We start from the raw sequence: 13,731 nt of genomic DNA on the forward strand, positions 1-13,731 counted from the left end.
AACGAAAATAGGTAAGCCGGACTGGCTAAACGTAAACACCAGTTCACATGTGATCGAGCACGTAAACAAATCGCAGCCAACATGGCAGCGCCGCCGGACGCTCGCACCCCGTTTGCTGCCGTGGAAAAACAGGTAATATGTTTGTGTTTAGATCGCTATAGCATCTAAAGTTAAACATAAAAAGTCAGTTGAAATTTCTCAACAATATGAAGTTGGTCCCGTCGCGCTGTGTGGTTAAAATTGGTTGCGTAGGAGCACTAACTTACACCTGCTATTTGGTTTCAGGAATCTACGGTTCTTGATTTCACGGATGTTCCTTCCTCAGGTGTGTAATATAGGCAGCGAGCTTTGCCTACGTGTTTGAAGTAGACTTATTGGTTACACTTTTACAGAATTTCACGATGAGAAGTTCTATTCTGCGGAAAAACCTGCTCCAACCCAGCCGAGCCAAGACGTGTTTTCGGCTGTGCCCTCCATGGTGCGTTTGCCATGAAAGCTTTTTAGAATGTGCTAAATCTGAAGTCGGCCACGATTGAGCGCTGCTGTGTGTCGTCTCTGAGCTCCGTGTGGTCGTGATTTTATGCAAGATGGCCATGTGCGAGCGAAATTTTGCCTTTTTCATCGTCGACTGATTTGTTCTCTCAAAATTTTTGCAGCTCCTGTGGCAGGCAGGAAAGCAGCAGGCGCAAAACGCTTTCAGCATCTATGCCAACATAGATCTCCTGAGGCCGTATTTTCACGTCGAGCCGCAGGAAGTTCGGGCCAGGTGATATACACGCATCTGTCATTACTCCTATTGCCTAATGACATTTTATAGACAGTTATGAATCAACGCTGTTTTCTTGGTGTTTTCATTTGCGTCTGCGCAAAGTGTACAGGTACCCATTCACAAACAAAACGACCTGATTGACACGTCACGTGATCACTCGCGACAAACCAAAGAGAAAGTTTAGAATGACAAAGTTGAACTAATTGGGAGGGATTCACTGCAGAAGAAAGTGAGATGTGCAAACGTGGACGCAAGAGTAGCAGACAACACAAATGTTGTGTTTTTTTAACTGAAAATTTAACTGGCTGTATTTTTGTGCTGACGTTTTTTTTTTTCTTGAAACGATTATGTTTGCTTAAGGTGTCATTATACACTGGGAAATCTTGCATTGTGCTGGTGTGAAATGTTGAAGCTAGTGTCTTTGCAAAGAGGTTATCAACAACCATATTGTATTAGTCATTCAGGAAATGTTTAAGAAGAAATTTATATTGTACGATAGTTTTAGTGAGGCTTTCAGCCTAAAATTGGATTTTCCTTTCTACGAAAGAAGGGGAATTGTTCGAAGGACGTGTTTCCATCGGTTGGATCCAAACCCACAGGCTTCGAAGGTTGTGGGTTCGCATCCCACCGACAAACAAGGGTGATATTTCGCCCACTTTTTTTCCTCGCAATTTGGGTCATAATCATTACGATACAATTAAGCATAACAAATAATGTTCCCTACAATTTTCTTGGCTTAATTGTGCGTTGGTTTTAGTAATTTTCCTTTGTGTCTTTTACAGAATCTTGGAGTCTTTCCTTCCTCGCTGGCCATCACACTATGCACCGCTGGTAAACACTGAGCATCCAATTTCAGCAGTATTTGGCTTCAAACGTTGTAGCGTTCTTTCCTTAGAATATTTTCCTGCGTACTTTCCTGTTGCAGTTAATTCCAGCTGAGCTTTATGGACCTCTGATGCTGGTTTTGACATTGATAACATTGCTTCTCTTTGGGATGAAGACATCTGGTCATACTGTGGTAAGTGGAGCAGCCTGTCACAGAAACAACTTTATTGTACCTGTATCACCACCTTCCTCATGTGCAGCTAACTAATCCTAACTTGCAACCTAACTTGATGGAAAAATTTCATGTAGTCACTCTACAGGTGACCCGTACAGAACACTTCATTTGGCCGCACCAAAATTTGTTGCTGTTACTTCTGCAGCTTCCTGGGTTTTCACAATATATCTTGTGAGCCTAAATCGCTGTGTCGGCACTGTGTAATGGTGAAAAACAGAGAGGCTGTTAATACCGAATGCATTCTCCTATGCAACATCATTATGTGCTAACCTGCCACTGTGGTCTAGTGGTTATGGTGCTCGACTGCTGACCCGAAGGTTGCGAGCTTGAATCCTGGCTGCAGTGGCTGCATTTTGACGGAGGTGAAATGCTAGAGGCCCGTGTACTTAGGCTTTTGTGCATGTTAAAAAACCCCATGTGGTCGACATTTCCGAAGCCCTCCACTACGGTGTCCCTCATTATCTTATTGAAAAAATCCGTAAACAGGGGGTGGGTGCTCAAGCCTTGAGCACCCACCCCCTGTTTACGGATTTTTTCATCGCAGCTTCCATCTTCCACTTCCTGCCGTTTTTTGGATTTCATTATCTTATTGTAGTTTTGGGAAGTAAAACCCCATCAATCATTAATATTTATATCATCGTGTGCTGTTTCCTTCAGAAGGGCTCTCACCTCGTAGGATTAGCTTGTGTACTCTTCTTTAGGAAAAACAGGTGTAAGAACATATGCATGACTAATGTGCAATTTTCTTTCTATTTTTCTTTTGTATTACTTGAACTCACAAGTACACTAAAAAATCAAGATAAACAAAAAGAGCAAGTTTATCAGCACATGCGAGGTATTGTCAAAATCGCACAAGAAATAATATCGAGTGCTTGTAGCTGTGCGGTCTGGAAATTGTTATTTCTAAAATGCGCAAATCTAACTAAACCTAATGATGAGTGCATAGTCTCATTTTAAAGTCGGACCATTTAGAATGCTGTTATTGGCACAAAAATGGAGGCCCCTTATAATGTAGTTTTTTTAATGTAGCTTTAGCACTCGGCCTGTTCATTCTACTTTCTTGTGTCTTTTGTTGCGCTTCAAGTACACACACGAAAGCTCTTTTGTTTACTTTATTAAGGAGAGACAGAAGTTCTTACTTGCTGAGCAAGTTGAGCTGCTGGACTTTTTCAGAAAGAAGGCACCCTCATGGGAACTGCATTCGGTGTAAGCTTTGGCTACTGGCTTGGAGGCTCAGCCCTAGTCCGTGCTGCCGGTTACATCAGCAGCACACAACTCTCCTTCTTTCAGGTTCTATCACTGATGGTGAGTTGTCGCAGCTGTAGGTCATGTAAAAAAAAAAAAGTGAAGCCAAACTCCATTATAATGTATCTGGGTTCAGCAAATTGTGCTCTCTATTAAACATGCAAGATGTTTATCTGAAAGAAATATCTAGACTGGACATTCAGCTTCTAGTGCCTATAACCTGTGACATAAAACACTCCACAGCAGCATCTTATGTTTCATAAATTTCCAGCTGTTCTTTTTCTTTTTTGCCCCTATAATGTGGCTAAACAAGTCTTACAGCATGTTTGGACATAACCAGGTACTATGTGATGCACTGACCTAACTGGATGGAGAGGTACCGATCACACTGAGTTGTTGTATTACCTGCCTGCAAGTGGTGATGTGAAAGTCACTTTGCCAGGTGCTGCTTCAGCTTCATTTATTATTTATTTATTTATTGATACTGTTAGCCCTTGGCAGGCTCTTACAGGAGTGGATTAAAATCACGTTAAAATGCAATGTGCCTTATTGAAACATAAGAAAAGGAACCATTACTACTGAAACTCATATCATTTCACAGTGCATGTCAAAACACATATAACAGATATCGTATCATAATTACAAGGCATCTAATTAAATACAAAAGTGCATTAATGAAGCATAAGGAAAAAAAAACATCACTGCTGAAACACATATTTTGTAGTGTGTCATTGGACAACTTTGTTCTATCATATATACACGACAAACTTATCATAACTATTCAAAAAAGTTGTTTTGCCCGGGTTCATTTATATGGTATTACATGATATGCCTAACCGTTTTTATCACTTGAGCGACTTTGTTATAGCCAGATTCGACTGTACTCATCAGGGATGAAATTTGTCTCATTGTGAAGCGCTGTTTACCACTTTTAATCATGAATGAAGCTGCCCAATTGCATGTTCTTCTGCAGATTAAAGGTAATGACAAAGCAGACTACACCTTTATTGTTCTGTTTTCTGAGTTTTACATTGTGAAAATTTTGGTGGTGTGGAAATGCTGGTATGTCGAAAAGCCATGTGTTTGTTTTGTTTTAGGAGCAACTGAAGTACGTTGCCTTAGCCCTTTCAGACGCCACCTATGAAGAACTGTCTGTAAATGCGTCATATCAGTACAATGTTATTTCAAGGCACTCGATAGTATATTGCAACGAAAATAATGTCGTAATGCATTCACTTGTGTGTGTTATAGTAATCATTTCTAATTACTTTGTAATTAAATATCTATTTATTCTGAAGCCATTCATGCTCCATTCGCCATTCATTCAGCCATTCGTATGCTACGCCGTCTGCTGTGGGGGTTGCGTGTTTCGAGAGTTAGAAGGTCGATGACGGCGTCAAAATCAATGTACTTGCAAGTGTTTCTGGACTTGTACACAGCTAGGTTTTCGTGCTTTGTGACTTCGCGGAAAGGTGACAAGTACGGATTCTGTACTACGTGCAACTGTGAACTGCCTTGGTGCCTTCACTAGTAAAGAAGTTTGGTTCAGGCACCTCAAGACAAACATCCTTACCCCTTTCTGATCTCAGTCTCCAGTCTCAGTAATTTCCGCTATGCACACAAAAAAAACAACCACTTCATGCTGTGAGGTTGGCAGGTATGTAAATGTTAAAAACTCTCGTATGCTATAATGTGAGAACTCCTAAAAGTATTTATAGAACAGAGAATCCGTTACTGCTGTTCAGTCTACACATGAGACTAAAACCAGTCTTACATTTTCTCAGAGCATTTAGTGCGTTGTTGGTTACTTCTGTACTTGCTTGCATGCATGCATGGTGTAGCATGAAGATTTGTAGCATGGTAAGACCTCGTTGCAGTGTTTGTTTTTCGATGAAAACTGAACGACATGAAACTAACGAAAGCAGAGAAGAGAATGAATGCAATAAAGGACGATCGTTTGATTGTTACTCATTCCCGTTTTACACATTCTGTTATGGTTTCATGTAATATGCTTTTCTTGTGTCACAGCTTACTCTGTGTTTTGGATTTCAGTGGTGCTTTCTGAATGTTCATTTCTAGGGCTATGGACTATCTGGCCATTGCTTGGCTCTGCTGCTGGGGAATACGTTCCATCCTGTGCACTCCCACCTTTTTTTCTACGTTGTGTGGTTGCTGCTTGGTGGTGCTACTGCAGCCAAGCTGGTACGCTCCCTACTCTACTTGTGAGATAAAAATTGCATAATCGTCATTGGCATCATCATAATTTAAAGGGACCCTAAAAGTGCTCTGACTTTTCTGTACAGATCCATTGATTGGAAACTCAGGTCCTTCAAATCATCCATGGACCTATTAAAACACTCTGTTCAATATGTGTATTTTGTTATAAGGTTTTTAAACATGTGCATTGCTGCAGGTTACAGCGACACTACAAAATTATAAGCTGCCCTGTTTTTGAATGTGGTATTGTTTTGCGAAACACTACTGTAACCGATCTGATTGGCTGCTAAGCATTTGTGCCACAAGTGAAAATATGAGTGGCCAGGTTTGTGGTGCAGGGATCAACCTAGCAAACATGGAGCACAGCTTCTACGATCTGCAATGAGCTAGTAGAGCACCACTGAAGTTGGAGCTCAGCTCTGGCTACCCAACAAAGTAATTGAGGGGAAAAGTGTGGCTTGGGAAGAGGGTAACTTTTATCACCCGTAGCTCCCTTGAATCAAGATGCTTTGCTTAAATTACGGTGAAATAATTTATTCTAGTTGTAGTCTAACAGCTTACATAACTTAAAAAAAACTGTTTCAGGGACCATTTAAGCTCACTGCAAGATAAACAGCTCCCAAAGATACAAACTTTCCACTAGCCTTCAATTGAAATCACTAGGGTCCATTAAAAAACATTTGGTCTTAAGTGTGTAATACATACAAAGCTTGACACATATTCTGACAAGCAGCAATAAAATACATCCAAACGAACTTATGCTCATGGAAGAGGCTGACACTGCCATGAAAAATATCTATCTTGTTCTTACAGATTATCTTTCATCAACTCAGATCAATAGACTATATTAAAGCTTCCTTTGACTCTCTCTGCACTGCGTGTTGCACAGTGCAGAGAGATGTCCTGGATAATTTTTATTTTTTCTGGATTTATCACTTCATATATTGTATGCAAAGGCAAATGTCATATTGTACATCATGCTCTTATGTTAGTTTACTCATGTTATTGGTAAAGGTGCTTTTTTTTTCACATTGTATGTTTTTCTTTGTAGTTCTTCAGCGCATTGTTTTAGCAAAACTTAATGTTCTTTTTATTATAAAGGTGCATTTCTATTATACAGCGGGCCACTGAAAGAGAGTGTGAACATGTGTATATCGTTGTTATCTATATGTCAACAGCCATTTTTTGGTTTTCTGCAACGGTTGTTGTGCTTGAAGTGGCAAAACTTTGTGTGCTCGTTGCTTTGGTCGGTGAGATAAAGCACTCGCTTTTTTTCTCCACAGATATCAGTCTTTTCGGCCAAGACGGCAAGTGCATCGCACAAAGCTGTAGCAGCCGGCACCGCTGGTGCACTCCATTTGCTCGCTCTACTCTACTTTCATTTCGCATATCACAGGACTGTCGAAGGTAAGGAAAACAACGTGATATGTGCTCAGACAGAAGCTTTGGCATGTTTGTCTTTAAAGGAGTGCTGACACCAGTTTTTGAAGCTGAGTTTACTCCGTCGTAGAAATCTCCCGTATACAGAGACCACTCTGAGCAAGTGTGAAGCTCAGTAAATGCTGATATTTTATTTTGATATTGAAGTCAATTTTCACATGCGCACATAGTGACATCGACACTAGCGTGACATCAGGCTACAGTGTCAGTTCTGGTGAAGTCACGCGCCAGTATGGCTAGTTGTGATGATGTCAGGTTCCAAAACATACATTATGGCCACTTATAAGTCACCAAAAACATTCAAAATGGCCACTTGTGCGTCACCAACAAAGCGATGCAGCGGAGCAGCTGTGGAAACGTCATGGTATCTTGTGCAAGTGCATTAGTTAATTTGGTTAAATTGGTTCGTTAAGTCTCTGGCCCTAACAGAGGACAACACATTTAATTTTTACCTATTGAGAACTCCGCAGACACCGTAAAAGTCTATGATGTCTAGTTGATTTGGTGGGAACTTCAAGGTGGCGTCACCACCCGCATTATGTTTTTGCGCGTTTTTCCGCTTATGCAAGCATTGCCTCACGGTAAGAGTGGTGCTTTCAGTATTGTGAAAGGGTAGTTTGATAGTATGACAAAAACCGTTTTACTTTTCAGTGTCTTTTTGAAGGATTTTTGAAAGATGTTCTGAATACTTCTCTTTTTTTTTTTGTTACCGGTACCATTTTTAGTGGAGCCTTTCAATATGTCTCTTCTATTTTTTCTATTGCAGTGCTCGAAAATATCTGAAAGGGTCTGCTTGGGACGACACATGAAGAGATTTTTTTTTTTTTTGATGCTTGTTTAAGATACAGACTCTTGGTTCTATCAACCTACCTTGTGTATGTGTCTTGTGCCAGTACGTGTGCCTAACAGAGATGGAACTGCAATCGGTTGCAGCCTAAGATTAAATACAAGCTCTGCCACCCAGAACTGTGGCGCGCCTGTCATTCATCTGCACAAGAGAGCTGTGCTTTGCGGTTTCTGTACTAACCATGAGCACCTTTTCGCTGTTAATGTAAATACTGTGCTTATTATGAAGTAAAAGTCCGTTGTCCCTTGTTAAAATGTTACGTTTGGCTCAGCAGTGAGCTTGCAATCTTAACTGAAATTTGCCAGGCAGTCCATGTTTTCAACCAAAAAACTAGATACATGAACATGTGCCTGTATGGGAAAGTCTCCTGCTTGAAATGCATGAGATATCCTTGATGTCTTGTAAATAAGGAATCGCAGTTGGACGTGGCATTTATGCACATTTTCTCTAGGTGGGACCATAGGTCAGCAAACACACTCATCAGTCAACTCACTCAGACTCAGATTGGGCCGTGAGTCCGGGTGAGTAATATTTTCGTGAGTTTGAGTCCGAGTGAGTCCGGTTGAGGAAAATATTGGTGAGTCTGAGTCCAAGTGAGCCCTAAGCGCAAAATATATTTCTTGAGTGAGCTCCACCTTTTATTGCCGACCTGTGGTCCTTTCTACTCATCTTCAGCATTACTATCAGCCTTATATCGGCTTACGTTTATACTCAAGTCTATTCACACATATCTAAATGCACTAGCGTTCATGCACCACCTTCATATTTATTGATCAGAGGCACGAGTAAGGGGGTGTGGGGGGAAGTTCGATGACCTCCCCCAGCAAACCTTTCACGGGAAGTTCTAGATAAAAACATCTCGTGTGAGTTACGTATTTCATGAAAAGGTCCTTACTGGATTGAAACCTCTGATAACTCGTATTTGAAGGTACAAGATCAAAAGGCACATCGTAGAGCACCGATTATGTGTGATGTTGGCGTTAAAGAGCATCGACACCATGATTGAAAAAGTAATTTTATGCTAACGGATTCATGAGTTGACTCACTCATGCTCACTGAGACTTGGGTCAAGCTGTAAGTCTGAATCCGAGTGAGCCCGGCTGAGTAATAAGTTGGTGAGTTTGAGTTCGAGTGAGTGCGGTTGAGAAAAATTTTAGTGAGCCTGAGTCCGAGTGAGCCTTGTAGAGGAAAATTTTGGCGAGTCCGAGTCCGAATGAGCCCTCGGAGAAGATATATTTCTTGAGTGAGTCTAAGTGAGCTCCAATTTTTTTTGCTGACCTATTGGTGGGACAGTGATGGCTGTGGGCTGAGCTTACATTTTTTCTTTGGTTGTAACAGACTACAGTGTCATGTGGCAAGCAGTTGTTGCTTGAGCTGCCTTCTTGTGACTTTAGCCCTTCACACCTTTGGTGTGGAAGTGCACCATACGAAGCTCTGAGGTGGCACTCTTGGAAGAAGGGGGGTCACCGAGGGTCACCTTTGAGGGTGTCAGTAGCGTGAGCATGTCGATCGCTCACGCATTCAAAATTCATTTAAAATACCTTCCAAGCTATACACGCTGTTGATATTTTGCAGATGATATACGCATGTTCACGGGAATCGATCCCGCAGGCTATCTCGGCCGCGAAATTTTGTGTCAGTACCCCTTTAAACACTTGAGACGCCACCAAAACCTGATGTCACAGCAAGCTGTTGCAGAAACTTCCAGGCAGTGTCTTCATCCTTCTTTCATTTTTATGCCTTTTCTGGCTCACCAAGTGTCTTCTCACTCCAATGCTGCATTCTACTTCTTTCTTGTGTCCGTGTTTGCACGCCCTGCCTTTTTAGAACGGAAAGCTCGAAATTTTAAGCCCGTTGTGGGACCGTTATAAACCTTTGAATTTGTTGTAATTGTGACATTTAGCTGAGACATATGAAAACTATATACGTGGTTAAATAAATGTAGCCAGTGCACAATTTCTTGTGCTCAAAGCTTCAAAAGAAATCCGCATGCAAGGCAGTAGCAGTTCCTTATTCTTCAAGAATTAGTTTAGCTGGTGCAATTGATGTAATGGAACGAGAGCTGTTAGCATTGCTGAGCCAATCATTGGGCTGTGTCGGGAATATTTGCGTTACTCTGAAAACTGCAAAGTGCAGACCTTCGGACAGCTATGGACTAAATATAGCACGTGAATTTTCGCCGTCGCTGTGATGTTCCGTAGGATGCTTTGTTATTCTGACCAGCTTTAAGGCGAAAGCCTTAAATGCCTCATCAAACGCGAAAATCGATTGGCGGCGTAGGGCACAGCACGAGTGATGCAAAAAATCGTCACGTGATGATGTTATCATGACGTCACAGATAGCAAAAATTTGTGACGTCATCATGACCACACATTCTGGCGTGACGTCACGTGACGTTACCGCCATCACATGACATGGTGGCTTGGTCAAAGCTGGACCGATCATGGAGGCAGTGCAAAACCAGGTGAGTTGCCACCGATCCTTGAAGCGGTGCAAAACCACGTTCGGTGCACAAAGCTTTCAGAGGGTGGCGGGGCAGGATCAGTACATCGACTGAAAAGATGATTGCTTTCGCCTTCGAGTCGTCTTAGGCGAATGCACAAGGGATTCCGTGAGTTTAAATTTAGAGCCATCCACAGCATTTATATTACACTTGTAATGCATATATAAATAGCGATAGTCTACATTTTCAGCATGTACTTTTTATCGTCACTAAAAGTGGTGAAAAAATATTACAGCTCGCAATCAAAGGGATATGCAGTCACGATCTTGCCACACTGCGCGGGCAAGAGCGGACTCAGTGCCGCCGGGCACCCACCGGTTTTTCTAATGAGGAGAGAGGTACGCCAGTTATGGGAGGCACGGTTCAGGCATGCACTGAGAACAGAATGCGATGCGCACGGGGCCCGATAAAGCTAACGCGTGCTACAGTTGAAGGCAAAGCTCAAGCGTCCTCCAAGTTTTTGTGGAACTAACGTGGGCACCAGCGATAATTAAACTTGAAGCGCCCGGCGAACAAACTTCGATGTGTTTCGTACGCCGAGTGGAAAGTTCCAATAAGGAAACACTAGTGACAAAATATGACAAGTTGAGCTGAATTTTCTAAGGCGTGAGGCCGCGCATGTTCTTACATTCGCCTTGCTTTGTAGTGGCACAAGGTGAGCGCACAAAAAGACTCAGACAAAAGAAGAGACGTACACACACGCTACTAACAACGATAGTTTATTTCCTTCACCTTCACAGCACAATTCTAGGATCCCGCACTTCAAAAAGTCTAAGCTCATCGAGCAGGTAGACAGCAATCTGCTTCTGCCACGTACCTTTTTCAGATATGATAACACTGAAGGGATCGAACGTCAGATTTGTCGGTCTTAGCGCCAAAGAAAGCATCTAAAAATAATTTGTCACTTTTTTCAAAGCTTTTCCGTAGTTTATCTAGACGTACGTTCTTGCACAATTTCACTGCTCTTGCTTTGACTTTAGCTAAGAAAAGAAACCTTGTTGTGTTCATTAAACACTACTGACACAGCTTTGAAGGCTTTATTTTTTATTGAAACTGAACAACCACTTAGGTATCACAGAAAGTGACCCGAGTTTTGTACGACCTTCTGTTGCTTGCGCACAGGCCACGACACTGTCATCCAAATAACAACTCTAGGGCGTACTGTGCTGCCCATTTGACGGCGGCCATCATCAGATCCCGCGAAGTCGTCGCCAGTGCGATGTAAGATGCAAGCTTACTCACGCTCTCTACAAGCTCAGTCACCACACCGGGCATGTAAGTGTAGAGCAGGCCCACCATGTTCTTAGCTTCAATCTTCGGGCCAACACGCGACAGAAGTTCTTTGGCGAGGCTTTTCACTTCACTTATGACACTCTGGTCAAAGTTCTCCTTCCTAAGCTTGTGGAGCAAGCCATCAGAAAAAAACTGACGGGCAGTCTTGCACGTTTTTTCGATGGCGTCCAGTCTTCGGGACTGTTCAGAATTGGTCGTCCTGGATCCATTGGTTTGCACACGCTGGCAGCGCTCGTGCCATCCATTTTCTCGTTGGTGGTACTTGCAGGTGGCTCGTCAGATCCACTACCGGTTGTGTTTGCTGAGGCTGTCTTCCCTTTATCAGTCTTTCTGGTCTTTTAAGTACATTCGTCGTCGCTTGTCATTTTCCTCTTGCGATTAGCACTTGTGGCACTTGTGGTGTCAGGGTCGTGATCGGCTGGTACCAGGGGCGTAGCCACGTTAGGGCACACCCGGGCCCGTGCCCCCCCCCCCCCCCCCCCACCGAATTTTTTTTTTTTTTGCCATAGCATACAGAGCAGAAAATGACACTCGACCACATCTGCCTGCTCGTCCCCACTACAGATCAAGGAGGTGCCCCCCCCCCCCGAAAAATTTCTGCCTACGCCCCTGGCTGGTACGTCGCTCTTGGCGTCGCCAGCGTCGCTGCACTTGGTGACTGGATTCATGCAGGTCTTTGGGCTTTCCACGCAATGTTCGCACATGTGCAAATGTCCCAGGTTTACAATGAACGTGGTACAGTGAAAAGTGGCCATTTTTGCGCAGTCAAGCTGCTCAAACGCGCTTACCAGCTACGACCTCTTCCGGACGCACGTGCACACGGTGCACCAGCAAAAACGTCGTTAACGTCGTCGTCGTTTCTTCAGAGGAGCGTCCCTCTGGCGGCATTCTCATAAGGCCGATTATTGGGAGCGAGGGCCACCACTGGAAACGCTGGCGCCACCGTCGGCGTGACGTGCTTGGCAGGATCACGGGGCCTCTGCGGATAAACGTTGTCTGCGGGCACGTCGGCTGCTTGTGGAGCGCTGCCCCGTGCTTTGAAAATGAGTTTCGTGTTCCACCTGCGCTGCGGTCTGTTCAAATGCGGAGGTTTTCTCGCAGTTGAAATCATTGTAATAGGAGTGGCTGCCTCCGAAGGCGACGAACGTACAGTGGCGTCCATGGGGTGAACACGGCGCAGCGTGGCCGCGCTCCGCGTAGCGCCATTGCATCCGGCGTGGCCGCGCACCAAATTGAAGCGGCGCAGACGCACACGAGCGCGTCGCTCTTGCTGTACTACAGCCAGGCAAGAGCGGCGCCACGGCAATGGTCTAGCTCTGTTGCACACAACGCTAAGTCGTCCCCGCGCGTCCCTCTACGCATGCGCCGCTACGCTTCGTTGCGCGGCCGCGCCAGGTGCGCTGGCGCTGCGCGGAGCGTGGTCACGCTGCGCCGTGTTCACCCTATTGGCCGCGAGATCGAGCGGAGTCGCCGCCTGGCGGCTACTGGCTGAAGCGCGCCTAGTGTGGATTGCTCCCTGCGTCGTCTGCTAGCCACGTCGTGTTTGCATGTGCGCGTACGTCATGCACGTTCTCAAAGGGCGGTTTGTTCTGTTGTGTTAGCGCGAGTTTAACTGCTCGTACGTATACGTGACATTGTGTAGAGAAGCAAATGAGCTTGCTCGGCTGCATAAGCATTGTAATAAGATCAGTGAGTGCGACTTTCGAGAGGGCTGTGTATTGATGTCGTACCCTTCGTTCGCCAGAATCACTTCAGTGTTGGTGCCGCTTTCTGGTTCAAGCACACCCTAAAGTGCGCTTGGCATAGTCCTAAACATGAGGAACATTATATAGTGTGTGAATGCAGCGTTTCAGCGCTGCATTATATAATGTGTTATATAATGTGGTAAACAAAAACGAAGCTCATGCACTTTCGCGTTGTTGTTAGGTGTATAATCGCGGCACTCCAGTTCATGATGGGCTTTAGTTGTGCTTAAGATGTCCTTTTATTGTACGGTCGTGGTCCCCGCTACAGCGAAATGTTTCTCTCAAGTGAAGTCTGAGACTTCGGTACTCAAACTGTCCCTAAATAAAAAAAATTGGCCGCGTATCTGCGTGCTTCGCTGCAGATGTCGTGTAAAGACGATAGAAGAGGCGCTGTGTGAGATATGGACGCCATCTGGCAATACGTCGGGAAACATGAGTGCTGTGTTGCGTGCTGGTAGTCCCGGCGCAGCAGCAGGCGAAGACCGGCGGTGACCAACGCGACCGGCGGGGACGCCAGCCAGCCCGAAAACGCGGTTTGGCGCGAAGCGCTGAAGCAGAGAAACGTCCGCATTCAACGAGTACTCTCCACACACTCTTTTATTTACACGTCGC

The 13,731-nt window shown here is 44.3% G+C and overlaps 1 protein-coding gene across 1 annotated transcript; it reads left to right on the forward strand.

Moving 5' to 3' along the window:
* The first annotated feature begins 11 nt into the window (after positions 1 to 11).
* Positions 12 to 7,698, forward strand: LOC119404546 (protein YIPF3). The gene is made up of 10 exons (XM_037671085.2): positions 12 to 132; positions 286 to 325; positions 393 to 478; positions 657 to 766; positions 1,552 to 1,600; positions 1,695 to 1,787; positions 3,003 to 3,134; positions 5,154 to 5,276; positions 6,575 to 6,698; positions 7,498 to 7,698. Exons 1-10 carry the CDS (start codon positions 82 to 84, stop codon positions 7,512 to 7,514), a joined length of 825 nt encoding a protein of 274 aa, XP_037527013.1. The 5' UTR covers positions 12 to 81; the 3' UTR covers positions 7,515 to 7,698.
* The last annotated feature ends 6,033 nt before the right edge of the window (positions 7,699 to 13,731 follow it).

This window comes from Rhipicephalus sanguineus, chromosome 9 (assembly GCF_013339695.2).
Source record: "Rhipicephalus sanguineus isolate Rsan-2018 chromosome 9, BIME_Rsan_1.4, whole genome shotgun sequence".
Classification (NCBI taxonomy): Eukaryota; Metazoa; Arthropoda; class Arachnida; order Ixodida; family Ixodidae; genus Rhipicephalus; species Rhipicephalus sanguineus.

Excerpts from the sequence above, each read along its gene's own strand:
- LOC119404546 (XM_037671085.2), top strand. The coding sequence starts at position 82 with ATGGCAGCGCCGCCGGACGCTCGCACCCCGTTTGCTGCCGTGGAAAAA. Across the intron at positions 479-656 it reads TTTCGGCTGTGCCCTCCATG|CTCCTGTGGCAGGCAGGAAA; the intron begins GTGCGTTTGCCA and ends AAATTTTTGCAG. Across the intron at positions 1,788-3,002 it reads AGACATCTGGTCATACTGTG|AAAGAAGGCACCCTCATGGG; the intron begins GTAAGTGGAGCA and ends GGACTTTTTCAG.